General features: G+C 39.2%; 1 protein-coding gene across 4 annotated transcripts in view; it reads left to right on the forward strand.

Annotated features, from left to right (window-relative positions):
- Positions 1 to 25,401, forward strand: part of LOC137639843 (calpain-5-like) — a 257,729-nt gene that overhangs the window by 131,423 nt on the left and 100,905 nt on the right. For all 4 annotated transcript variants that reach the window (XM_068372097.1, XM_068372099.1, XM_068372098.1 and 1 more), the window contains one exon: positions 3,571 to 3,692. In XM_068372097.1, the coding sequence (XP_068228198.1) occupies positions 3,571 to 3,692 (122 nt within the window). The remainder of the gene's footprint in view (positions 1 to 3,570; positions 3,693 to 25,401) is intronic.

Here is a 25,401-nt window from a genome sequence, read left to right on the forward strand (position 1 = left end):
CTATCGAAAGACTCTCTAGAGCTAGAGGCTTTTCGAAGGAGGCAGCCAGAGCGATTGCCAGAGCAAGGAGGATTTCCACTCGTAGAGTCTATCAATCCAAGTGGGAAGTCTTCCGAAGCTGGTGCAGAGCCAATGCAGTTTCCTCTACCAATACCTCTGTAACCCAAGTTGCTGACTTCCTGTTACATCTTAAGAATGTTAGATCTCTTTCGGCTCCTACGATCAAAGGGTACAGAAGTATGTTGGCATCAGTTTTCCGCCACAGAGGCTTGGATCTTTCTTCCAACAAGGATCTACAGGACATCCTTAAGTCTTTCGAGACCTCTAAAGAACGTCGCTTGTCCACTCCAGGCTGGAATCTAGACGTAGTCTTACGGTTCCTGATGTCTCCTAGATTTGAACCTCTCCAGTCAGCCTCTTTCAAAGACCTTACTCTCAAAACTCTTTTCCTCGTCTGCCTTGCAACAGCCAAAAGAGTTAGTGAGGTTCACGCCTTCAGCAGGAACATAGGATTCACATCCGAAACAGCAACATGTTCCTTACAGCTCGGTTTTTTGGCAAAAAATGAACTTCCTTCACGTCCTTGGCCTAGATCGTTCGAAATTCCTAGCCTCTCCAACATGGTGGGTAACGAGCTAGAGAGAGTTCTTTGCCCTGTCAGAGCTCTAAAGTATTATCTTAAAAGGTCAAAACCTATACGAGGACAATCAGAAGCCTTATGGTGTGCCATCAAGAAACCTTCGATGCCTATGTCCAAAAACGCAGTTTCGTATTACATAAGGCTTCTGATTAGAGAAGCTCATTCTCACATGAAGGATGAAGACCTTGCTTTGCTGAAGGTAAGGACCCACGAAGTGAGAGCTGTAGCTACTTCGATGGCCTTCAAACAGAACCGTTCTCTGCAGAGTATTATGGATGCAACCTATTGGAGGAGCAAGTCAGTGTTTGCATCATTTTATCTCAAAGATGTCCAGTCTCTTTACGAGAACTGCTACACCCTGGGACCATTCGTAGCAGCGAGTGCAGTAGTAGGTGAGGGCTCAGCCACTACATTCCCTTAATCCCATAACCTTTATTAACCTTTCTCTTGAATGCTTTTATTGTTGTTTTTGGGTTGTTACGGTAGGCTAAGAAGCCTTCCGCATCCTAGTTGATTTGGCGGGTGGTCAATTCGTTCTTGAGAAGCGCCTAGGTTAGAGGTTGTGTAGAGGTCCTTTAGTATGGGTTGCAGCCCTTGATACTTCAGCACCTTAGAGTTGTTCAGCCTCCTAAGAGGAACGCTGCGCTCAGTAAGGAAGACGAACTTATTAAAGGCAGAGTAATGGTTCAAGTCGACTTCCTTACCAGGTACTTATAATTTCATTGTTATTTTGAATAACTGATAATATGAAATACGGGATACTTAGCTTCTTGATATACATGTACACTGGTTTTCACCCACCTCCCTGGGTGTGAATCAGCTACATGATTATCGGGTAAGATTAATATTGAAAAATGTTATTTTCATTAGTAAAATAAATTTTTGAATATACTTACCCGATAATCATGATTTAATTGACCCACCCTTCCTCCCCATAGAGAACCAGTGGACCGAGGAAAAATTGAGGTGGTGTCAACAAGAAGTACTGCAGTACCTGGCCACAGGTGGCGCTGGTGAGTACATCCCCCTCTTGTATAGCGATCGCTGGCGTATCCCTTCCGTAGAATTCTGTCGGGCAACGGAGTTGACAGCTACATGATTATCGGGTAAGTATATTCAAAAATTTATTTTACTAATGAAAATAACATTTTTATCAATAAAACTGTACTATACAGAAAAGAATAGCAGAATGTTGATTATTTACTCTTTTTTCACAGATTTGATAAGATTGATATTGTATGTGGAAATTGTTATGTATGAGACATGTAAAATGTCCTTTACGTAAAACAGACAACAAATGAATAGAAAAATAGGAAAAATCTGTTAAGAGCCATTTATTGTCTAATATAGAAACGGCTTCTTTCACGGGGAAGCATTTAAATGTCATTGTGTGATAGAGTTTTGGTTATCCATGAGAATCAGTACTGAACTTGGGAAAAATATAGAATATGGGATGTTTTATAACCCTGTTAATGGCGTTTGTTTGGCCATCGGTCAAGCTTGTTCTGGGGCATTGTTGGCACTCAATTGGGGTGCTCCGCATGAGTCTTTGGGGACCAGACATTCCTAAAATAAAAAAAATCTAATCTTGTGGGCACTGACTTCAGCATGACACTCTGCAATCAGTCACATTTTCATAAACTAATTATTAATTTCCTTGACCAATGAGAGATTGTGTTTCTTTTTTTAAATAGGAAACTGCTATCTTCCTTGTTTGGGTCTCCTTGTGGAGTGGTTCTGCAAGAAAGAACAAATGGAGAATTCAGCTGTCCTATACTGTTCAAAACTCAAGGTGGTTGGTGAGGCTCCTTACATCCACCTTGTGATCGGAACTACTGAGAACTCCTCCAAGGGGAATAGTTCTCAAACCTCTCATTATGACCACTTCTGTAGAGGACTTGCCCATGGATGTGTTGTTAGGTCTTAAAGAGGTCCCCCCCCCACCTTCTGCACTTTCTCCAATAGGATAGTACCACTAGTTCCCAATTCCAATACTTGTCAGTCAGCAGTTGCTAAGTTTTTGCATTGGTATATCTCAGTGGTGTCTAACCTTCATAATTGAGGGTGATATATGAACTTAGGAAAGGTAGTCTCCAATACAGAGTGGGGAAAAGTTGGGAAGGTGAGGTGTGGATATTGGAATATTATGGTTTCTTCTACACTCTCTTCCTATACCTATCTCTTTGACATCAGATAAAAATGTCTTAGGTGTCTTTAGAGAATGGTCTGTCTAAAATTAGATGAGTTTTCTCCAACTCAGTTGTTGCCATCTCTTAAAGATGTGCATTGCTCGTCCTTTGAAAATGAGTGACATATTTTTTAGGGTGATTACTTGTACTGAAATGTGAGTGTCTCAATCTTTAAAGTATGAATACCTTGTGTCCTTTTAAAGTTGAAGTACTTAATGCCTCATCTTGTGAGCAGCTCAAAACACAATTGATCATTAGCTCAAGTCCTTTTAATGAAAAGCTCCAATCCTGTAGCATGAAAGTAGACTGAATCTGAAATTAATAAGGCATTAAAAGTAGCAAGACAGTAGTTTTGGGTCTAAGATAAACTTTTAAAGAAGAATAAGGTGGGAAGATTATTAGTGTCATTAATAAATGTTGCAGTCTATTTTTTTTTCAAGTTGATATTTTTTACTGACCAATGAGCCAGTAAGCTGGAATGTCTTTTATCCTATACAGTGCAGTTCATGTGCAATCCATACTTTCGTCCAAGAAATAAAGTTTGTAATGTAATTAATATCTAAAAAGATAATGTATTATACACTATGTCCAATTGGATATGAAATAACAAAGGAAGTTACCTGAAAATAATAATGGCCAATTTTATGGTTAAAAGTACTTTGTACTGTATTTCAAATTGTGTGAAATGGATGTAATCAGAATATGGTAATATATGTAATTAATTTATTGAATGTATTTCAGCCTCACAGTCATGAAGAAGCCGAGATGAGGACTAGCGTTGGATTAGTGAAGGGTCATGCGTATGGAATCACAGCATGTCGAAAGATTAACATAGGTGACACTGGACTTTTTTCTATTTTCAGGTGGGTAATATTGTTTCAAATGAAAAACTTAGTCATGCTGACAAGCATAGAAGTTTTTAGAATAGTATAAGCATAATCATTCAGAATACTTCTCAGCATTTTGATATTTTTATTAGGTTTTGGTAAAATAATTTATACTTTTATTAATATGCAATGATAAAAATTTTCTGATATGCAAATCTCCTATAGAAAATGTCAAAATAAACTACTGTATTGGTGAAAAATAGTTTCACATCATATATAAACTTCTTTGAGGAATAGGAGGTACTCCTGTATGTAAGCCATATCTTAACATTTTCAATTCTAATGAAAATGACTGGATCTTTATCAGAGTTAGCTCAATAAGGTTTTTTTTTAAAGATTCATGTGTAACAGTCCCATGAGAATGTCTCCCGTTTGGTTTTATTACATCAGAACCCAATTAATCATATCTATGCCTAGTATTGCAGTCATAGTATTTCCAGGGTTTTAAGTTTTGTCTGTCATAAAAAAGGGATTTTGACGAAGGAAAAATCTATTTCTGGGGAGAGACCTGTGGCGCCCGGCGAAAAGTCCTTCTTGTATACCTTTTCTGATAAAAACCTTCCAATTATACCAGAGAAAGATAAAAGCATGGAATGCTGAGGTTACAACCCTCGCGCGAGCACCTTTTGGGTGTCGTGTATAAAGCAAAGGCGCGTGAAATCCACTATTCACAGGTTGTCTTCCATTTAGTTAATTCCTTCGCCAAAGGGATGGGCCGATACAGAGGCCCTAGACACATCCCCATCGCCGCACCACCCACGCCACGACGCGAGCGCCATCTGAACAACATCCTTCTGTATTGACCATGATGGCTTGGAAAGGAAAGGGTGGGATCGTGTAAAATAAGGGGAAGGGTTTCGCCGGGCGCCACAGGTCTCTCCCCAGAAATAGATTTTTCCTTCGTCAAAATCCCTTTTCTGGGTCGAACCTGTGGCGCTGGGCGAAAATGTACCAGAGAATGCCTTCCAAGCCCAACAATAACTACTAATTTAATAAGGGGAGAGAAACAACACCATGTAAAGAAAATCATATATAATTCAGGGAAGTAGGCATAAAATATAAACTAGCCACAGGGCATAGTGAGAGTAAGGATAAACAAACATGATAACAAGGAAACCTCTGAGTATCAGAGGAAAACATGCAACAAAACTGACATGGCTAAGAATATCCCAACTTAATAACAAGGGAAAACAATAATAGTTACAATCATATTAACCTAATATGTAATACACTTAGGGCTAACGAACCACCAAGGAAGCGGCGTCGTGGTGCGAGTGGCGGGTAGGAGGGAGAAGAGAAGAGATGGATGAAAGGAAGAACAAAAGATCAATGGGGAGAGATAAGGCTCCCAGCTGCAACCGTTGGATATTTAAGAGCCTGTAAGTTCTTTAGATAGTGGCGTTTGAAGACCATAGGAGATTTCCAACCCGTGTACTTCTTAAGGTTATCAAAGTCCATATTCTGGAAATAGTTGATGGAGGTAGCTATCGATCGGATATCATGAGCATGGGGAAATGATCCCGGATTGGCTTGTTTAATGAAGTATAGGATCTGTTGCCTAATGCCACGTATGGAAATGGTACCTCCTTGTTCTCTGATAAACAAGGGGCCAGACGATCGGGTAGCAGTCCTGGCTAAAAAGGCCCTGAGAGTGGTGACCGGACATAGAGAAGTATCTTGGAGAAGAGGAATAATCTTCCAAGGGGACCACCTATTTTGGGGGTCCTCGTTCTTAGCTAGGAACGCCCTGTCTGGTGAAAGAAGTACCTCACCTGAAGGGAGGAAATCCATGTTCTCTGAGTTTCGTGAGAGAGCTGCTAGTTCTGAGATTCTGGAACCCGAGGCCAAAGCTGTTAGAAATAAAGTCTTCCTAAGAAGAGTGATATAAGAGCAGGATTCGTTGTCCGTGTCGGAGGCCAGTTTGAGGACATCATTTAGAGACCAAGAGACCTTTTGAGGACGGACCGAAGGTCGAAGCCTAGCACATGCTTTTGGAATAGATGAGAAATAAGACTCCGCCAGGTTAATGTTAAACCCAACCAGGAAGACTTTCCTCAGAGCTGACTTAATGGTGGTTATAGTGCTAGCTGCTAGGCCTTTGTCAAAAATGGACCTAAAGAAGGAGATGGCTAAATTAGGAGTCATAACCGAATGGTCTGAAGTCCTTAAGAAATCCGCTAGTTTCTTAACCGCCGAATCATATTGGCGAATCGTTGAGTCCCTTTTGTCTGATTCTATAAAGAGGACATTATCTGGGTCGATGTTTGCGTCCCTACGTGCCGCAAACTTCATGAAATCCACAAAGTTAGGGTTTTGGCTATCCTTGAGGAATCTGACACAGTCCGTGTTTGGACCACCTGGGTCAGTTTGGGGAATGGGATCCGGAAGGGACGGAGTTTCAACTCGAGGAGGAGAGGAAACCAACTGCTCTTTGGCCAGTGAGGTGCCACTAAAGCTACTACCCCGTTGAAGGAGCGGAGTTTGTGCAAGACTTTCAGTAGAAGATTCACTGGAGGGAATAAGAAGATCTTCTGCCAATGGTTCCAATCCAGGGTTAATGCGTCCATGGCATAAGCCTGAGGGTCCAGGTTCGGTGTCACATAACACGGGAGTTTGTGATTGAGTCGGGTCGCGAATAGATCTACCTGGAGACCTGGAACCAGCCTGAGTATCCACCGGAAGGAGTGCATGTCCAGGGACCACTCCGATTCCAGTGGGCTCGTCCTGGATAATGCGTCTGCTATCACATTCTGGACTCCTGCTAGGTGAGTTGCTGACAGGAACCAGTCTTTGTCGGCTGCCAAGGTGAAGATAGTGACCAGGATCTGATTCAGGTTGGGTGATTTGGACCCCCCTCTGTTGAGGCAGTGGACTACGGCCGTGCTGTCTGAGACTACTCTGATGTGGGTCGACCTCGGAGGGGAGATTCTCTTCAGGGTCAAGAACACCGCCATGGCTTCGAGAACATTGATATGGAACTGTCTCATGGCGGGTGACCAAGAGCCCTGACACATCTGATGTTGGGAGTAACCCCCCCAACCACTCAGAGACGCGTCGGTATGAATTGTCACTTGTGGAGAGGGGAACTGTAGAGGAACCGACTTGGAGAGGTTCCTCCGATCGGACCATGGTTGTAGTCTCATTTTCAAGACAGAGGGGATCTTCGAGGTCTTGTCTCTTAAAGGTATTGTCGCCCTCTTTCTCCAAACTCGATTGATGTCTTTGAGTTTGGCTTTTAATAGGAGATCGGTCAGTGAGGCAAACTGGAGTAGGCCGAGGACTCGTTCTAAAGCTCTTCTGGACACCTGTTTGTGTTTGAGAAAGTTCCTGACCTTGGAAGCTATCTCCCTCACCTTCTTGGGAGGAAGGGAGAGCTTGTGCTTTGAGAGGTCCCAACGAATGCCTAACCATTCGAAGAGGCTTGATGGTTGTAGGCGGGACTTCCGGAGGTTGACTTGGAAGCCCAGTTTGGCGAGAAAATGGAGTACCTTCGACGTAGCTCTTTTGCATTCCTGGTGCGACTGGGCCCAAATGAGCCAATCGTCCAGATAGGCGACGATTTGTATCCCTTGGTGTCTGAGTTGCTCGAGCACCGTCTCCCCCAGTTTCGTGAATACCCTGGGGGCAATGCTGAGACCGAAGGGCATGACTTTGAATGCGAAGGCTCTCTTGCCGAGACGGAAGCCTAGATAAGGAGAGAAGTTTCGAGCTACTGGGACATGATAATAGGCGTCGGTAAGATCGATAGAGGTGGTGACGGCCCCACGGGGAAGTAAGGTCCGTACCTGAGAGATAGTCAGCATACGGAACTTGTCGCAAAGGATGTAAGAGTTGAGCTTCGACAAGTCCAGAACTACCCTCAACGCCGACGAGTCTTTCTTCGGGACTGTAAACAGGCGGCCTTGGAACTTCAGGGATCGAACCCGCTTGATTGCTCTCTTCTTGAGTAACTCCGCAGTGTACTCTTCCAGGATGGGAGTGGGTCTCTGGAAGAAGGTCACCGGTGGAGGAGGGGATCCCTGTGACCATTTCCAACCCAAGCCCCTTGATATTATGCTGTGAGCCCATGGACTGAAGGTCCAATGATCCCGGAAGTGATAAAGTCTCCCTCCTACCGGCATCACATCATTGGGAGGGAGTGAACTTAGGGCCCCTCCCTCCACGGGAACCCCTTGCTCTGGGCCCGCCGCGTTGGCGGAACTGTCCTCTACCTCTGGAACTCCCTCTTTGGTATCCACGAAAGGAACCGGAGGGTTCGTAGGCAGGGTTGTATGCAGGTGAGGGCATCCAAGAGGGGTTGGGCTGTGTACCAGGGGGAGCAGCGAGGTAGACTACCTGCTGAGGAGGCGCCTGTTGTCGAGAAGTCGAGGCCGCGGAAGGCTGTGGGGATGAGGTACCCCGGGCCGCTTTGTAAGGACTAAACCTCAGCTTCTTCTTGAAGAATGTGTGTCTCTGGGGTTCGAACCTCTTTTTGGCTGAGAGACCCCACCTTACCTGCAAATTCTGGTTTGCCCTCGCTGCGTCCTGAAGAACCTTATCCACCTCGGTCTGAGGGAAGAGGGTCTTACCCCAGCAGGAGGAAGCTATCAGTCTGTTCGGCTCATGCCTGATGGTGGCCTCCGACAGAACGAACTTCCTGCAACTAACCCGTGCTGACCAGAAGTCATGGAGATCTATTTGGTAGGATAGCAGCTGGTTCTTTGTAGCGACTCTGAACAGCGTTTCCTCTGGGTAAAGAGATGCAAGGGACTCCATGGAGGTGATGGATTGGAGGGACCTAGCAAGTCTAGTACGGGTCTCGAACTCAGTTTTGAGAAGACTCTCTATTAATCTGGGAAGCTTCTCAGAGAAAAGAGTAGAGGCACAGTCCGGGTCTAGTTTCCCCACCGTGAAGGTAGAGGCCGCAGCATCCCAGGCTGCCGAGGAACCCGGAATAAGCAAAGAGGTGGGGTCCGTCTCCTTGAGAGCCGGCATGGAAGAGCCTTCTTTGATGGCCTGTATAGTCAGCTCTGTGACTTTGTCTATGAGCGGCAAAGAGATGGAGGCCGCTGTCGTAAAAATAGTGTAGGAACCCTTGTGAGGGGTGAGCTTGGAGTTAATACACCCCCACTCTGATAGTGTTCTGGCCCAGATAGCCTGGGCCTGCTCTTTTGGAAATATGACCGTTTCCTTCGGTACCTTGTCCATACGGACCAATGCATGTTCCTTTAACCGTACAAAACCATTGAACGGGAATGCTAGGCCCGGGGGATAGAACTCCAGGTCCTCTAGAGGGCGGGTGCCCATGCCCTCCAGAGTTAGGGAGCCATCTACGAATGGAGCATGCAAAGCAAACCGCCAAGGATTGTTTTTATCGAAGGGCGGCAGCTTCGATGCGTCTGGGGCAGAAGGGGGAGGGAACTGAGTTCCGGCGCAGATCAGAGTAGCCATCATATCCTTAATCTCTGTTATTGCACCAGAGTGATGTTGAACTTGATCCCTGACCAATCCTTTGATCAGTTGGATGGGGAGGAGATCAGCCCAGGGTACCTGAAAGTCACCCGTTGGTTTTTTCTTGGATTTGGTAGACTTAGACTTCTTAGGAGTAGTGGTTTTACGAGGAGCAATATGAATATCAGGAGCTGTCGAGGGTCCGGGGACCGGTGACGTTGATACTGGCAAAGCTGAAGTCTTATAAGTTCGAAGTGGCTTCACCTTGGGTCGTACGGAGGCAGAGGGATCCCGAGGAGAAGCCTTAGAGTTATCAAAACCTAGAAAGGAAGAGGTAGAAGAGGGAGTAGGAGAGAAAAGGGTTTCCACCAACTCGGCACCACTTACCTGCTCGTCCCTGGGTTCTACGTCTATATCCAGACCAGCCATGTCCATCGGTACGAGGGTTTCGTCCTCCACGGAAATGGTAGCCCTGACTTCTTCAATTAAAGGGGCAGCAAGGTCAGGAGAGACTGCAGCAGTAGTCGAGCCTGGGAAGAGACGGGAGGCCATATCCCCATCGAGGAGATAGGGTGCGCCAGACGGGGCATTCCTGCCAAAGCCCGACACCCACGGCCGAAGAGTAGCCCTTGCTGACCGAAGAGAGACATCATCGGCCTGTAAGATTTGCAGTGATTAGTGATGGAGGAGGGGGTTTGCCCTCCTAAATATACTGTGTATATCATATTCATGTCTATATTAGTGTCTGCCAACGAGAAATAAGGAACAAAGGGAAAACCCACTTACATCATCATTCAGCAGAACTGACGACAACTCGTAACAGAACGAGCACAAATCCGGGAACCACACTGGGTATTGGGCCTGTCCCGGTTCCTGGATAAAGGGAATGGAGCAGTGAGCATGAGACCGGCAGAGGTCATGCCCAACGGGGTCGCTGAATGAGGCAGAGCATCCTTCAGCAGTACAACGGGCCTTCTGTAAAAGAAAGGAGACATGAGTCTGGTGATGCTTGAAACTCTGATAAGGGATAAAAACCTATTATTTTAGAGTTCTGGCACTCACTGAATTACCTAAGCACCCATATTGCATTGACCAAACAACTAACTATTAACTTTAAGTTGATACTGCCCCATACCAATGTTGGCACTTTAAAATTCAATTGTCTGTATATTTGTAATGCACCCAATGTCTGTTAATGACATAAGGATAATAAGCTTAAAGTAATCCGCCGACCTCCAAGGGTCGGGGAAGCAGTGACATGCCCTTAAAATAAATACAAACACCAGCCTTAGCTAAAGGCAAGGCAAATATAAGTGTGAAGTGTATGGGCGACCTCCGGTGAAGCCGGAGCTCCGGTGAGGCCGGATCGTAATGAAATGTCCTGAATAAAGGAGCCTTAGCTAATTAGCTAAGGCAACTTTAAGTGTTAAGTGTTTGGGCGACCTCCGGTGACGCCGGAGGATAATGAGATGCCCTGAATAATTCAATTGTGGCTAATAATTCAATTGTGAAAGATAAAAAGCTAAGTCGTAGCTAAAGACTAAAGCTTAGATTATAGTAAAGCGTATTTACGATCTCCGGTGAGGCCGGAGGGAGAAGAAAGGTCCTGAATAATTATTGTGAATAACAACACAGTTGTAATAACAAAGGCTATTGTGGATATGGCCGTGGCCTGAGACCGAAGTAAGGGCCACCGGAGGGTCGTATCTAAACAATATGAAGCCCGTCCCATGTAGTAAACAATATAAATATAACAATAGAACGAAAGTTATTGAGAATCCCTCGTGGCGGAGTATAACTCAAGGCGGAGTGGAAAACGTTCATAACTACTCCCGAGCCGTAACGGGGAGAGGACGAAACACGGACCAAAATAACGCTAACAATTGAAAAGTCACGAAAAATAAATAACTCGTAAGTTATCATCCACCCAGAGGGGGAGAGGTGAGGGAGGGAGAACCCGCTGAACGCACAAAACGGAAAACGGGAAATCCGCTCCCCCACCGGAGCTAAGAAAGAAAACGAGAGAAAGGGGTAACTCGTGACTGCGAACAGAAAACGGGGACCCCAATCTCTCGCTCTCTTGGACACAAAAACAGGACTAAAAAATCACAAAACACTATTACAAACGTATAAAATAAAAATGTACATCCATATAACACTACGATCGAAGAATAGCATCCGTTAAAACTTAAAATAAATAGCACAGTCGAGACGAACGCCTCGGGCGGTTACTAAACAAAAACAAAGCTAAATCGCTATCTCGTTCGTAGGCTGGACTTACTAGCAAAAAGTACCATGAGCATAAAAACACAAAAAAAAATAAAAATAAAAATAATAACGGTTCTAAAGGCATAAGGCCAGGGACTTAACCAAGAACCTAAGTGACAGAGTACTAAACGGGCAGATAAAGATGAATTCCCAAACAAGTGAACAAACAATGGCCGCCATGAAAGGCCAGACGGGAATAATAAAACAGACTATACTGGATATAAAACACAAGCCCGGTACAATAAAATACTGTCAAAACAAACTATGGTACTTAACATTGGAATGTGTGAAGATGGAGCTTCGGACATGACAAAATAAATCCACGATAGATAAAAAAGACCGAGAGCACAACGAAACCATTCAACACTTTGAATTCCAAAAAGAAGGATGTTGTTCAGATGGCGCTCGCGTCGTGGCGTGGGTGGTGCGGCGATGGGGATGTGTCTAGGGCCTCTGTATCGGCCCATCCCTTTGGCGAAGGAATTAACTAAATGGAAGACAACCTGTGAATAGTGGATTTCACGCGCCTTTGCTTTATACACGACACCCAAAAGGTGCTCGCGCGAGGGTTGTAACCTCAGCATTCCATGCTTTTATCTTTCTCTGGTATAATTGGAAGGTTTTTATCAGAAAAGGTATACAAGAAGGACTTTTCGCCCGGCGCCACAGGTTCGACCCAGAAATGTAGTCTTACCACTTGTGCTTTTGCAATTATTAACCAACAACTTCACTTATCGTGGTTCTGCAGTGTTGTGCAGTCAACAGGTCTGTCATCATTCTCTAGTTTCTTTCCTCAGGATTATTTTCCAGAGATAATTACTTAGTTTCTATCTGTAATGATTTTTTCATTCTTTTATAGTACTTATGTAACTGATAAGAATTTGAATTTTGTATTGAATAGTTATTTCAACTGCTAACAGGCATCAAAGTTGATAATGATATGTGAGTTAGTACCTTTTTGATGTTTTGAATGTAGATTATTTTTACCAGTTCATCACTTCAGCTTATTATGTGGGCTTTTTATCTGTGCAGTTCACACTTTTAAAAAATTGTATTTAGTTGCTGTAAGGATTTACAGATGAGATTTTATACTCTTGGATCTTTCTGGTTGAAGTCATCACTCCAAAAAGTATATGTGTGAAGATGTATTTCCATCAGTCATTGTGACCCTGGCATTTACCTCTATGAGCGTTTTCGTAAGAAATGGAATACCTTCATTACCATTACTGTTGTCGAAGTTAATGATGACTGCAATTGCAGAAACTCATTAATTTTTGCAAGTGAACAGAATCCCCATAACATTTAATGGACTCAAGCTATTACTTGTAGCTTTGTCATTTGTTGTTAGGAACAGAAGAAATAGTATATTGTAGTATGCACCACCTGCTTTCACTCAATCCTTGTCTTTCCTCATGATGAATGGGATGACACCTGTGTGATTTTTGCAGTAATTCCTTGTTATGTTCAGTTATTATGAGGAAGTGGTCTAATTGCATCAGTTACTTTTGTTTATTGTAAAGGAAAGACATTCTGTGGCTGCTTCTCCAGTCTTGCTTGGAAAGCTAGTGTCTTTTAAAATAAATGTCTTTCTGGATTCAAGATACAGTGATTGTGGGAGAACTTATTTTTGTTCATAGGCATGGTAAGAATTTTCTTGTAGTTGATACCCATCAGGAAAACTTGATGGCCAATTCTCCCATCTGTATCAACACCAGAAATTAATGAGCTTTCCTATTTTTCACTTGACTTTTCTCCTGTGTTTGCTTCAAAGTAAATATCATTTTTAAGGTACCTCTTTCCTTTCTGATGCTTCACATGGTCATAGCTACCATGGCTTCAGATATATTATTAGGTCAGTATGAAATCCTTATATAATCAGTCTAGGATTCAAGTATTTGGTCTCCCTTCTTAGGGCACATATGATATTTTTGCAGCTGTTATTTGAGAAGGTATCCCTTGTGCTTGCAAATTTTACAAGTAATGCTGTTACGACCCCAACATTACCTTCCACGATGCTTTTTATTGCGCTGAGAACTTTTCGCAATTCTGAAAGCTTGTCCAAGTCCTGGATGAGTGGTAGGTCAAGCAGAGTATCAATGTACAAGGTTTCAGTACTTTTGATATAGCATGGAAATTCCCAGCCCAGTGGCTTAGAATCTTAATCTGTTTGTTGAGGGTGGTTGTGCCATCTAGTGTGCTAACTAGAAAGATTGTGGCTTTTTAGCTTTGTAGATGAATTTGAGGGTTTTATAAAAGCTTTACATGTCAGCAAAGACTTAAATATCCTTAGCTGTTTTCAATTACAGCAGTTGTTTAGGTTATGTACTTGATGTTGTGCTTTGAACTTCAGGCTCTTCTATCTTTTGACCAGTGGAGATGAGTGGGAGCTGGCAAGGTAAAGGTCATGTGCTCCCTAGTTTTGTCAGAGTAACAGGTAAATAGTGTTAGGTTTTTCATTGAACCAGTCCACCTTAGACTGCTTAGTGGAGCCAAGTGTTGTTTCTGCAGCATCTTTTATCAGTTTACAGAACTTTACCTACTCAGACTCTGGATTTTACTCAGAAATGTCAGTTAAAAAATAGAGGCCCTCTACAGTTTGAATGAGAAAAGGGTCCTCCATGAAATAAATATTTCAGGAATGAACGGTATAATTTGTGGTTAAATATGGAATTTGAATATAGATCAGACTAGTTAGGGATTTTTCTAACTCTTTGCCTCATGTATGAATTGAAATATACTTACATCATTATTGTGGCTGATCCAGGCTATGATGTAGTGTCCAGCATGTGCTAGTTCTTGGACCTTAGATGCATCCATGTGTTTTTGAGCTTGCCCTTGAGCTGGAATACTGTTCTTGTAATTACAAGATCAGGCTCAGCGCATACGGATAGAATTCTAAGTTGATTAGCATTCATATCGTCTGTACCATGATGACCTACAGCATCTCTTCACCCACCAGGTTTTCCCAATGCTAGCATTGAAATCTCCCAGCGAGATAATTTTTTCAGTTCTGCTGATGGTTTTTAGCACTGCATCAAGGGCACAAGAGAAGTTGTTTTTGTTTGTTTCACCACTATCAATAATGCAGCATAGGCACTAACTAATGTCAATAAAACATTCTTTTATCAGGGGATAGGTCAGGTTATGTCTTTCATTGATACCTGGGGAATCTTCATGTAGGTTTGAAATTATCTTGGTCTTAATAGCTACACCCACACTGTTGATTTGAGGAGAATCTTTGGTAAGCATGGCCAGAAAAAGATGTATCCATCACCCACTCAAGTGACAGATTCTTCACCCAGCAGGCAAGTCTCAATTCTTCAGCAATGTCTATATATATCTAAAAAGTTCTTTAGATAATAAGATAGACATTAGATAATAAAGTAGATAATGTTTGGACCTCTTTATCTGGATGCCTTCTTCTGTGGGAGAACTGTGTGGCTTATTTAAAAGAGAAGATCAGTTGCATATACGGTTGTCAAAGACGAGTGACACTTCTGGTCACTCACCAGCCTCTGAATCCAATATATAATGTCCTTCATGCAGGAATTGGGCTAAAAGTTACCAATCTTAAATTGGACATACTTTCACGACCCTGACCCATTATCAAAGGGTTTTAATGAATACATATACCAAGGCATTTCCCCCAATTTTGGGGGGTAGCCGACATCAAACAAATGAAACAAAAAGGGGGACCTCTCCTCTCTACGTTCCTCCCAGCCTGAGGAACGTAGAGAGGATTTAATAGCTAATTATAATGAAAATGGAGAACAATGAGCTTGCCTAGCAGAATTATTAAGGTGAGATGAAGGCTTGGCCACATACCTAAGCTCACAAACTTGACTGTGTTGCATAGTCTTAGAGATGAAAACGGGACGTTTCATCGATCTAACAGATATCCCTTCCTGTGTACATATCAGTTTTGATGATATTGAGATACCTTTTAGTGGTCTTTGTCAGGTTTGGACCACACCTTAACCTCTTTGCTATTTAGGATAAGTCATATTTTAATCACATTTTCCAACAAAATTTTTTATATGGTCTTAGACAAATAAGTACAGGTATTTCTTCCATCAGAAGAGGTTTTTGTATTGTTCTAAGTGTTAGAGCACTGCATAAAGTTGAGATTTCCCAATCCCATATTGGGTCCTTTTGGGTGAGAGTTATGACCTTACTTTTACATCCCCCCAGATCAGTAGACTGGAGGTTTATCCACCAATTACCCTGGGAGATATTTTTTATCACCTTCATGATGGTTGTACTTCAATATCCCAAGGCCAAGATGCACATCATCAGTGGCCTCATTTGACGAGGTCCTTGATAGGAAAGACTAGGAAACATTACACCATTACCTCCATGTGACACATTTCCAAGAAATGAAGGATGAAGTATCTTTTTCGTTATTGAAGTCATCGTGTCTAATGTAAAATTCTTGATACTTGGAATAGTTAACAGGGCAAAGGATTGTAGTTTCAAGTGCATATCACTAGCTTTGTACACTTTCTACTGGCATAATATATTGCATATACTTTTATGTACACCACATAGGCTTAGACCATACCTTTTACAAATTTATAAGTTACTGAACCTGAGATTCTGACTCCTTTTAATCTTAAGTTATTTATTGGACATTTTTCCTACATAAAATACTATGGTATTTTAAACATTTTGGTCTTCCCCAAAATGATAATTCGGCCATATTGATTAACCCCATGGATCTTGCGGCCTGATCTATAGTTTCTAAAAAATAAAAAGGGAGGTTATTGTTTAATGCAAACTTGGGGGCACAAGTGGTGCATATGATACTTCTTTCTTTTTATTGTCCTTCCAGACAAACAAAAGATTATTTGTCACAGGAATACCTTGGCCACAATACTATGTATATATATGATTAATTGGTGTGAATCCCCCAATTGAATTGTATACAGTGTTTTTATTGTTAATGATTTTCACCTCTCCCATACAGTCATATTCCTATTGACATTAATCTCTCTTATGTGCCTGATGGCTGGCCATATATAAAGAGGTAAAAGAGAATACAATGCATGATTTCACAATTTTGTTTGTAAAGGCTCATGTTATAATGAACTTGTCTGAGTGGAAGGCAGAAGAAAATATTTTCTATTGAGAATCATATGAGGGTTTAAGTATAATAAAATTTCATATGTAAATATTGCATTCTAACTACCATCAGAGGCAGTGATTAGATTTATGAAGATTAGTTCATAAGGATAATAAAAAGGATTTATTCTTGATAAGAAAATGTTACATGAAGTGAATATGTATCACAAGAAAAAATGACCACCCAAATAATCTCAAATCCATTTTTATTGTGTTAAAAGGCAAGAAATCAAATAATATAAGATATTGAAATCTATTAACATGGTTGACTTTTTTTTACATCTTTTCCTGAATAAGTAGGAGACACTGAAATTAGTAAAGTACCTTGTTAAAAAAATCTTTTTCTGAACAAGAGTAAGCCACGGTGGTTTTCTGGTTCTTATGATACTCTCATCGGTATATATTTTTTTCTCTGGTGATTGGCCTATTATCAAAACCTATTTTGACATTTACTTATGTAGAATTTTATTTTGGGTGTTCAAATGACAAAATTTCTATCGTCTTTAGTAACAGTTCTGTTCTTATAGTTTCATGTCATTGCTCTGGATACCATTTTAGTGTGTAATTCGACAGATTAAGGGATTTCAGGCTCTATCAACCTGTGATGGAAATTTTTTTAGCAACCTAGTTCTCCGTCCTCTTGCCATTATTAGGGCATGCAATAAACCTGTGTGCATGCTATTTTCTCTTGATTTGTGTATATTTTTAGAATTTTACATCTGTTTGTAATGCATACCAGTTTTACTTACATTATTTCTTCATCCCTTCCCATAACTTGATTTAATATCATTTATATATATATATATATATATATATATATATATATATATATATATATATATGTATGTATGTATGTATATGTAAATCTTAACATGTACATACATGTACATAGGACGGCATTTTCTTGTGCAAAGCATTGCCAAGAATAACTGGAAAATATATATATATGTAATATATATATATATATATATATATATATATATATATATATATATATATATATATATATATATATATATATATATATATATATGTATGTATGTATGTATGTATGTATGTGTGAATCTTAACATGTACATACTTGTACATAGGACAGCATTTTCTTGTGCAAAGCATTGCCAAGAATAACTGGAAAATATAGGTGCATAATCACTGAAATGTCTGTTTCCATTAGTTTTATTAAGTACTAGTAATATTCATATGTTATAAAAACTATTGTGTCAAGCATTACCAACTTGATAAGTTACAAAGTTGTTATGATGAGAAAGACCTGGGAATCATTATCCATTGTGACTTGAATTTTTACTAATGTATAGAAACTGAAAAAAAAATCCCACAAAATACTAGTATATGTTAAATGTAGATTTACTAAATGAAAAAGAGACTATACTAATCTTATATAATGCATGAGTTAGAGCATATTTTCCAATCATTAATACCGTCCCAGAGAAAGAAAATTTAAACATTAAGCATTGCAGGCAAGAACAACCAAACTAAATTGTCAGATACTTTGGGTATGAAATAAGGCTAAAACATCTTCCCTCAAGAATATTGATGAAGAAGTCACTTAATAGATTCATTGAAGATACACAAAGGTATAGATGACATAACTTGATAAGTATTTCCATTTACTAGTTGCCAAAATTGATCTAACTAAAGAAAATAAAACTAAAATTGGTCATTACCAGGCATTGTTAGAACACTTTCACATGTTAGATAGCCTCATTCTGAAAGAAATTACTGGCTTAGGTTATGAACAGTAACACTATTGACCAGATAAAAAATTCAGGAATACATGAAGAGTTTGATACATCTATTATTTTTCAAGATCTCTTTTTGGACAAGCTAACAAGTATTGAAGGCGCATTTGTCTATATTAATTCTTTCAGTGATCTCTTTACATAAAGTAGTAAGTCTTAAAAGCATGGTTGTCCATACAATTCCTTGTGTTGGTTCTGTACCATGATTTGCCTTGCTGTATAATATAAGTTATTTTTTCTCTCCCTTTTTGTCCATCCAAAGTTTGAATGTCTGTTTTTTTTTTTTTTTTTCATTGAGGAAATCATAACTTTTGTGTGAAGACCTGAAAGGTATTTGAGCTAACCATCATACACAAGGTCTTTGAGAGTTATTAAGCTGTAGATGAGGGAAGAGTGTCTTGTCAGTTTTCACTTGGGAATGTCCATGTCATGTGGGTAACCTATTGGAAATTCCCATGACTCGCAATCTGTTGAATGGGAGTTCAATCCCTGCTTAAGCCAGATAGTTTTTAGTAGTGTCTGAAATATCACCATCCTTGTGAGCTAAGGATGGGAAATTAGGGAAGCCTATAGGTCCACCCGATGATTTGTTAGCAGCCATTTTCTGGTCCTCCTTGGTTTAAACTTGGATGGAGTTGGAGTTTGGTCACTGATCATATACAGTATGTATATGGTTAGTATTTAGGGCATTGTCCTGTCCCTTGCCTTTGCCACTGATGAGCGACCTTTAAAAAACATTATTAAAATAATTCTTTCATTTAGTCTTTGGAAACTAGTAATCCTTGTAAAACGCTATTGAATAACCATTTATTTCCTTCTACTGCGAAAGTTTGTGGTTCTTTTCTTATTTCTGTTTTACCAATTCTAACAGCCTTCTTACTTAAGAGGTAGTTTTGTTGTTTCCTCCATATTTAAGACCTACCTTTCTTCCAATTTTCTCTTTCTTGTTTTCTTTGAGCCTGAGCTATGATGTTGCTTGTCCCATTGGCTTGTTTAACTTTATAAAGGTTTATAACATATCCTGAATTATTTGATTTTAATAGAAACAAAGTGTACTGGGCCTATCTTCCACCCTTCAAGATCATGATTATTCAATGGAGAACCACATTTATTATTGATATAACATTATTTGTTGTGATTAATTTCAGTAGAAGAGATTTGATATATTTCAAAATTTGAAAGAATGCCATTTTCTTATTTTTATCTTACATCACTTGAGACCACATTCTGCATAGAAATGAAACTATCATTCTGATTTTTCAACAGAAAGTAAGTCTATAGAAATTTACAACCAGTAATATTTAGTGGCATCATGAATTAAAAATGCTTTGCATACTACTTTTGCATGGAAGTTCTTGTTCATATGCCTCCTTAAGCTTTATTTTATAGATGATGCAAAAATGTATTGAACTTCATTAGCACAAAAAATACAGTATCTCGGATTCACTAAATCACACGTGATGCAGACAAATTTGCACTATGTACTGCCACAAAATTGATAAAATGTAAGCTAACAAATGTGAGCATGGTAAAGGTGAACAATTGTGTGGCAGATACAGAAAGAATCCACAGTAGTACCAGTCTCTATTATATAATGATCAAATTGAAGTTTTCAAAAGATAGTTTTTAATATTACATAGATGTCTTCATGTTTAGAAATACAGTAATCCCTCAGCTATCATGGGTGTTCTGTTTCAAGTGCCGCCCCCCTTCACGATAGATGAAAAACTGCCTTGTAGATAAAGAAATGTATGGTATATATTTTTGAATTTTTTATGATTGTCTTTTATAAATTTAAGTTTCTAAAAACTCTCCACTCTCTTACAAGCCTATTGTACACTCTTAAAACACTTTATAAGCAAACATTTACTTTTGCTTTAGACAGCCCTATGTATACATAATGAAAAAAATTGAAACTAGAACACTACCTATGTAATGCTCAGCCAGGCTCTGCCGTTGACAAAACTAGATGTCCATTTACTGTGGCCCAAAAATAGAGTTGAATTTAAAATATAAAGGATTTTGATAATATTGATATTTTACTTAACTGTATCCAATAGTAATGATTGAGCACTGATGTTTCACTTGACCAATAATAATAAATGTGATACTTTATTCACATATTAGTACAGTATTATATTAGGAAATAAAAACACAGCGAATATTCGTCTTTTCCATTGTTAACGTTTATAGGCTCTTAGAGCCTAACGTTTATGATTTCCAAGTCAGCTAATTAAGGCAAACTACTGAATTGCTTTTTTCTCCTGCTAAAAGAGATAGTTATTACTTGGACTATCATTTTCATTTTACTATATAAAAGTTTATAGTTTTTAGTAAAAATATTTTTCTCATTTTATCTATTGCTAATTTTAATGGCATTTCAAGTTTTAGGTGTTTCATCCCTGTTACCAATGTATGATAATTTTAGTCTTTACCTTTACAATCCTTTATTACAAAGGTTAGGAAATTATTGACTTTTACTTTAGGTAGCTTTTGTGCAATTTAGTTTACCTTTTCATAAACTGAAAAATGTATAATATAATATATTAGTCATGTATTGGTAATTTTGTACTGCCATATAAAAATTTAAATACAGCTGTTGTTATCTAAATCGGTTGTTCATAATGAAACAGCTGTTTTTCGTTAGGTCGTTTATGGCCATATGCATTGGCAACAATACTTTTATCATTCATTCTCTTTTGCTTTTTTTAACTTATTGTACTAGAAATTGGGATAGAGGTGGAGAAAGAGGTTACCTTATTATAATTTAGTCTCAAAAGAGGAACTCACATAATACACAAGATACATGATAAAATAATTTTTTATGGGTGAAAATTTGGGTGTTCGTACAATATGCAAGATCCTAATTGCTACACTGAGTATGAGGCGATATTACTGTTATATACTCTATCAATTTTTATGCCCAAAAATGAATAAAAAATAATTAGAATATGAAAAATATAAAACTTATATGTTCACAGAAACTCGCAACATAAAAAGTCCACATTATAGATTTACATATAATATATTTATAAATCCATAATGCACTAAGGGAGCGATATGGCAAGGGATTGCCGTATAATACTTTTGTTTGCATCAGAGACCTTTATTATTAATATTATTATTATTATTATTATTATTATTATTATTATTATTATTATTAGCTAAGCTATACTGTAACCCAAATTGGAAAAGCAGGATGCTACAAGCCCAAGTGCTCCAACAGGAAAAATAACCTAGTGAGGAAAGGAAATAAATAAACTATACAATAGAAATAATGAGTAGAAAATAAAAACGAAATCTTAAGATCAGTAGTACATACATACATATACCAAGGCATTTCCCCTAATTTTGGGGGGTAGTTGACATCAAACAAATGAAACAAAAAGGGGGACCTCTCCTCTCTACATTCCTCCTAGCCTGACAAGGGACTCAACCAAGTTTGGCTGGTACTGCTAGGGTGCCACAGCCTACCCTCCCCCGTTATCCACCACAGATGAAGCTTCATAACGCTAAATCCCCTACTGTTGCTACCTCTGCAGTCAACCGAGGCACTGGAGGAAGCAGCAGGGCCTACCAGAACTGCATCACAATCGCTCGCCATTCATTCCTATTTCTAGCACGCTCTCTTGCCTCTCTCACATCTATCCTCCTATCACCCAGAGCTTTCTTCACACCATCCATCCACCCAAACCTTGGCCTTCCTCTTGTACTTCTCCCATTAACTCTTGCATTCATCACCTTCTTTAGCAGACAACCATTTTCCATTCTCTCAACATGGCCAAACCACCTCAACACATTCATAACCACTCCAGCTGCTAACTCATTTCTTACACCCGTTCTCACCCTCACTACTTCGTTCCTAACCCTATCTACTCGAGATACACCAGCCATACTCCTTAGACACTTCATCTCAAACACATCCAATTTCTGTCTCGTCATCACTTTCATTCCCCACAACTCCAATCCATGCATCACAGTTGGTACAATCACTTTCTCATACAGAACTCTCTTTACATTCAGGCCCAACCCTCTATTGTTTACTACTCCCTTAACTGCCCCCAACACTTTGCATCCTTCATTCACTCTTTGATGTACATCTGCTTCCACTCCACCATTTGCTGCAACAACAGACCCCAAATACTTAAACTGATTCACCTCCTCAAATAACTCTCCATTCAACATGACATTCAACCTCCCACCACCTTTCCTTCTCGTACACCTCATAACCTTACTCTTACCCACATTAACTCTCAACGTCCTTCTCTCACACACCCTTCCAAATTCTGTCACTAATTGGCCAAACTTCTCTTCTGCACCCGCAACCAGTACAGTATCATCCGCAAACATCAACTGATTTACCTCCCATTCATGGTCATTCTCGTCTACCAGTTTCAATCCTCGTCCCAGCACTCGAGCATTCACCTCTCTCACCACTCCCTCAACATACAAGTTAAACAACCACGGCAATATCACACATCCCTGTCTCAGCCCCACACTCACCGGAAACTAATCGCTCACTTCATTTCCTATCCTAACACATGCTTTACTACCTTTGTAGAAACTTTTCACTGCTTGCAACAACCTTCCACCAACTCCATATAACCTCATCACATTCCACATTGCTTCCCTATCAACTCTATCAGATGCTTTCTCCAGATACATAAATGCAACATACACCACCTTACCTTTTGCTAAATATTTCTCGCATATCTGCCTAACTGTAAAAATCTGATTCATACAACCCCTACCTCTTCTAAAACCACCCTGTACTTCTAAGATTGCATTCTCTGTTTTATCCTTAATCCTATTAATCATTACTCTACCATACACTTTTCCAACTACACTCAACAAACTAATACCCCTTGAATTACATCACTCATGCACATCTCCCTTACCCTTATAAAGTGGTACAATACACGCACAAACCCAATCTACTGGTACCATTGACAACACAAAACACATATTAAACAGTCTCACCAACCATTCAAGTACAGTCACACCCCCTTCCTTCAACATCTCAGTTCTCACACCATCCATACCAGATGCTTTTCCTACTCTCGTTTCATCTAGTGTTCTCCTCACTTCCTCTCTTGTAATCATCTCCCATCACCGGCACCTATTAGAAAGAGATCTGTCATATACAAACTATGAAGAGAGACTTATATCAACATATTCAACATACAGTAAAAACATTTATTGCATGTTTGAACTTCTGAAGTTTCAGTAATAACTGCCTGTTTAGGAATATCATTCCAAAATCTGATCACAGACGGAATAAAACTTCTAGAATACTGTGTAGTGTTGAGCCTTGTGATGTAGAAGGCAAGACTGTTAGAATTAACTGCTTGCTTAGTACTATGTACAGGATGGTACAGCCTGACTAGATCTGAATACAAAAGATGGTCTGAATTGTGAAAAATCTTATGCCACATATCATCATCATCATTATCATTACTAGCCAAGCTACAACCCTAGTTGGAAAAGCAAGATGCTATAAGCCCATGGGGTCCAACAGGGAAAAATAGCCCAGTGAGGAAAGTAAATAAGGAAATAGATAAACAATATGAGAAATAATTAACAATTAATAAAATATTTTATAATAAGTAACAACATCAAAATATATATTTTGTATATAAACTATAAAAAGACTTATGGCAGCCTGTTCAACATAAAAAACATTTGCTGCAAGTTTGAACTGATGAAGTTCTACCGATTCAACTACTCGATTAGGAAGATCATTCCACAACTTGGTCACAGCTGGAATAAAACTTCTAGAATACTGTGTAGTATTGAGCAGCCTCATGATGGAGAAGGCATGAGTATTAGAATTAACTGCATGCCTAGTATTACGAACAGAATTGAACTGTCTTGGAAGATCTGAATGTAAAGGATGATCAGAATTATGAAAAATCTTTTGCAACATGCATAACGAACTAATTGAACAATGGTGCCAGAGATTAATATCTAGATCCGGAATAAGAAATTTAATAGACGGTAAGTGCCTGTCCAACAAATTAAGATGAGAATCGGCAGCAGGAGAACAATACTTGAAACTAAGGTAGAATGAAAGAATTAAAACAATTCTTCAGAATAGATTGATCACCAAAATTCTTAAAAGACTTTCTCAATAAGCCAATTTTTTGAGCAAATGAAGAAGACACAGACCTAATGTGTTTCTCAAAAGTAAATTTGCTGTCAAGAATCACACCTAGAATTTTAAGAGTGGTACAGAGCGAAAGAAACGTTATAACTAAGTGAGGAATAAGGATAGAAAGAAACTGAAATATGTATTTGAAAGTTGAATAAATCTTCTATGTAACAGAAACAAAACTGATATGTATTGTAAGAAAGAAATTAAGCAATTATAAAGCAAAGACTGACAATATATTTTAATATTTATATAAAATTAACTATAAAGCTTTATAGATTTAGATGCACACATTTATTCATTCCCTTTTGCACCTTGTAAAAATACAAATAGTGTCTTTCAAATGATATATGAAACATAACAATTATGATTCTTGGCAAACTGACTAACATGGCTATAGAAATTATCTATAAGCTCGTAAAATCCTTGTGTAAATGATGGTCTAAACGGGTCTTAACTTCTGTGCAATTTTGGGTTAAAAAATATGTAGAGAATAACATATGGAAGAAAATTATTTCAATGGAAAGGTAAATAATTTCCTGTATAATCCATCAATAAAACAAATAAGATTTCTGAAAACAATTGAACTTATGTAGAAAAAAGAGACAGTACATTTTTATCGATATGTAACTAGATTTACGATAAAGTTCTGTATACAAAAATTTTCATATTTTTATATTTATATTTGTATACAGAAATGTTCATATTATTATATTTATTTTCACACTGTAAATATAAAATAGTGTAATAAACATTACAATTGCTATTATTTATAAAAAAAAAGATATGCTTTGTGTAGAATTAATCTCTCTCTCTCTCTCTCTCTCTCTCTCTCTCTCTCTCTCTCTCTCTCTCTCTCTCTCTCTCTCTCTCTCTGCGTGTAAAATTCTGTCACAAGAAAATTCAAGCAGTGCTCCCTCAAGGTCAAATGATAAGTTATTTCCAGGAGCAGAGA

Source organism: Palaemon carinicauda, chromosome 4, assembly GCF_036898095.1.
Source record: "Palaemon carinicauda isolate YSFRI2023 chromosome 4, ASM3689809v2, whole genome shotgun sequence".
Lineage (NCBI taxonomy): Eukaryota > Metazoa > Arthropoda > Malacostraca > Decapoda > Palaemonidae > Palaemon > Palaemon carinicauda.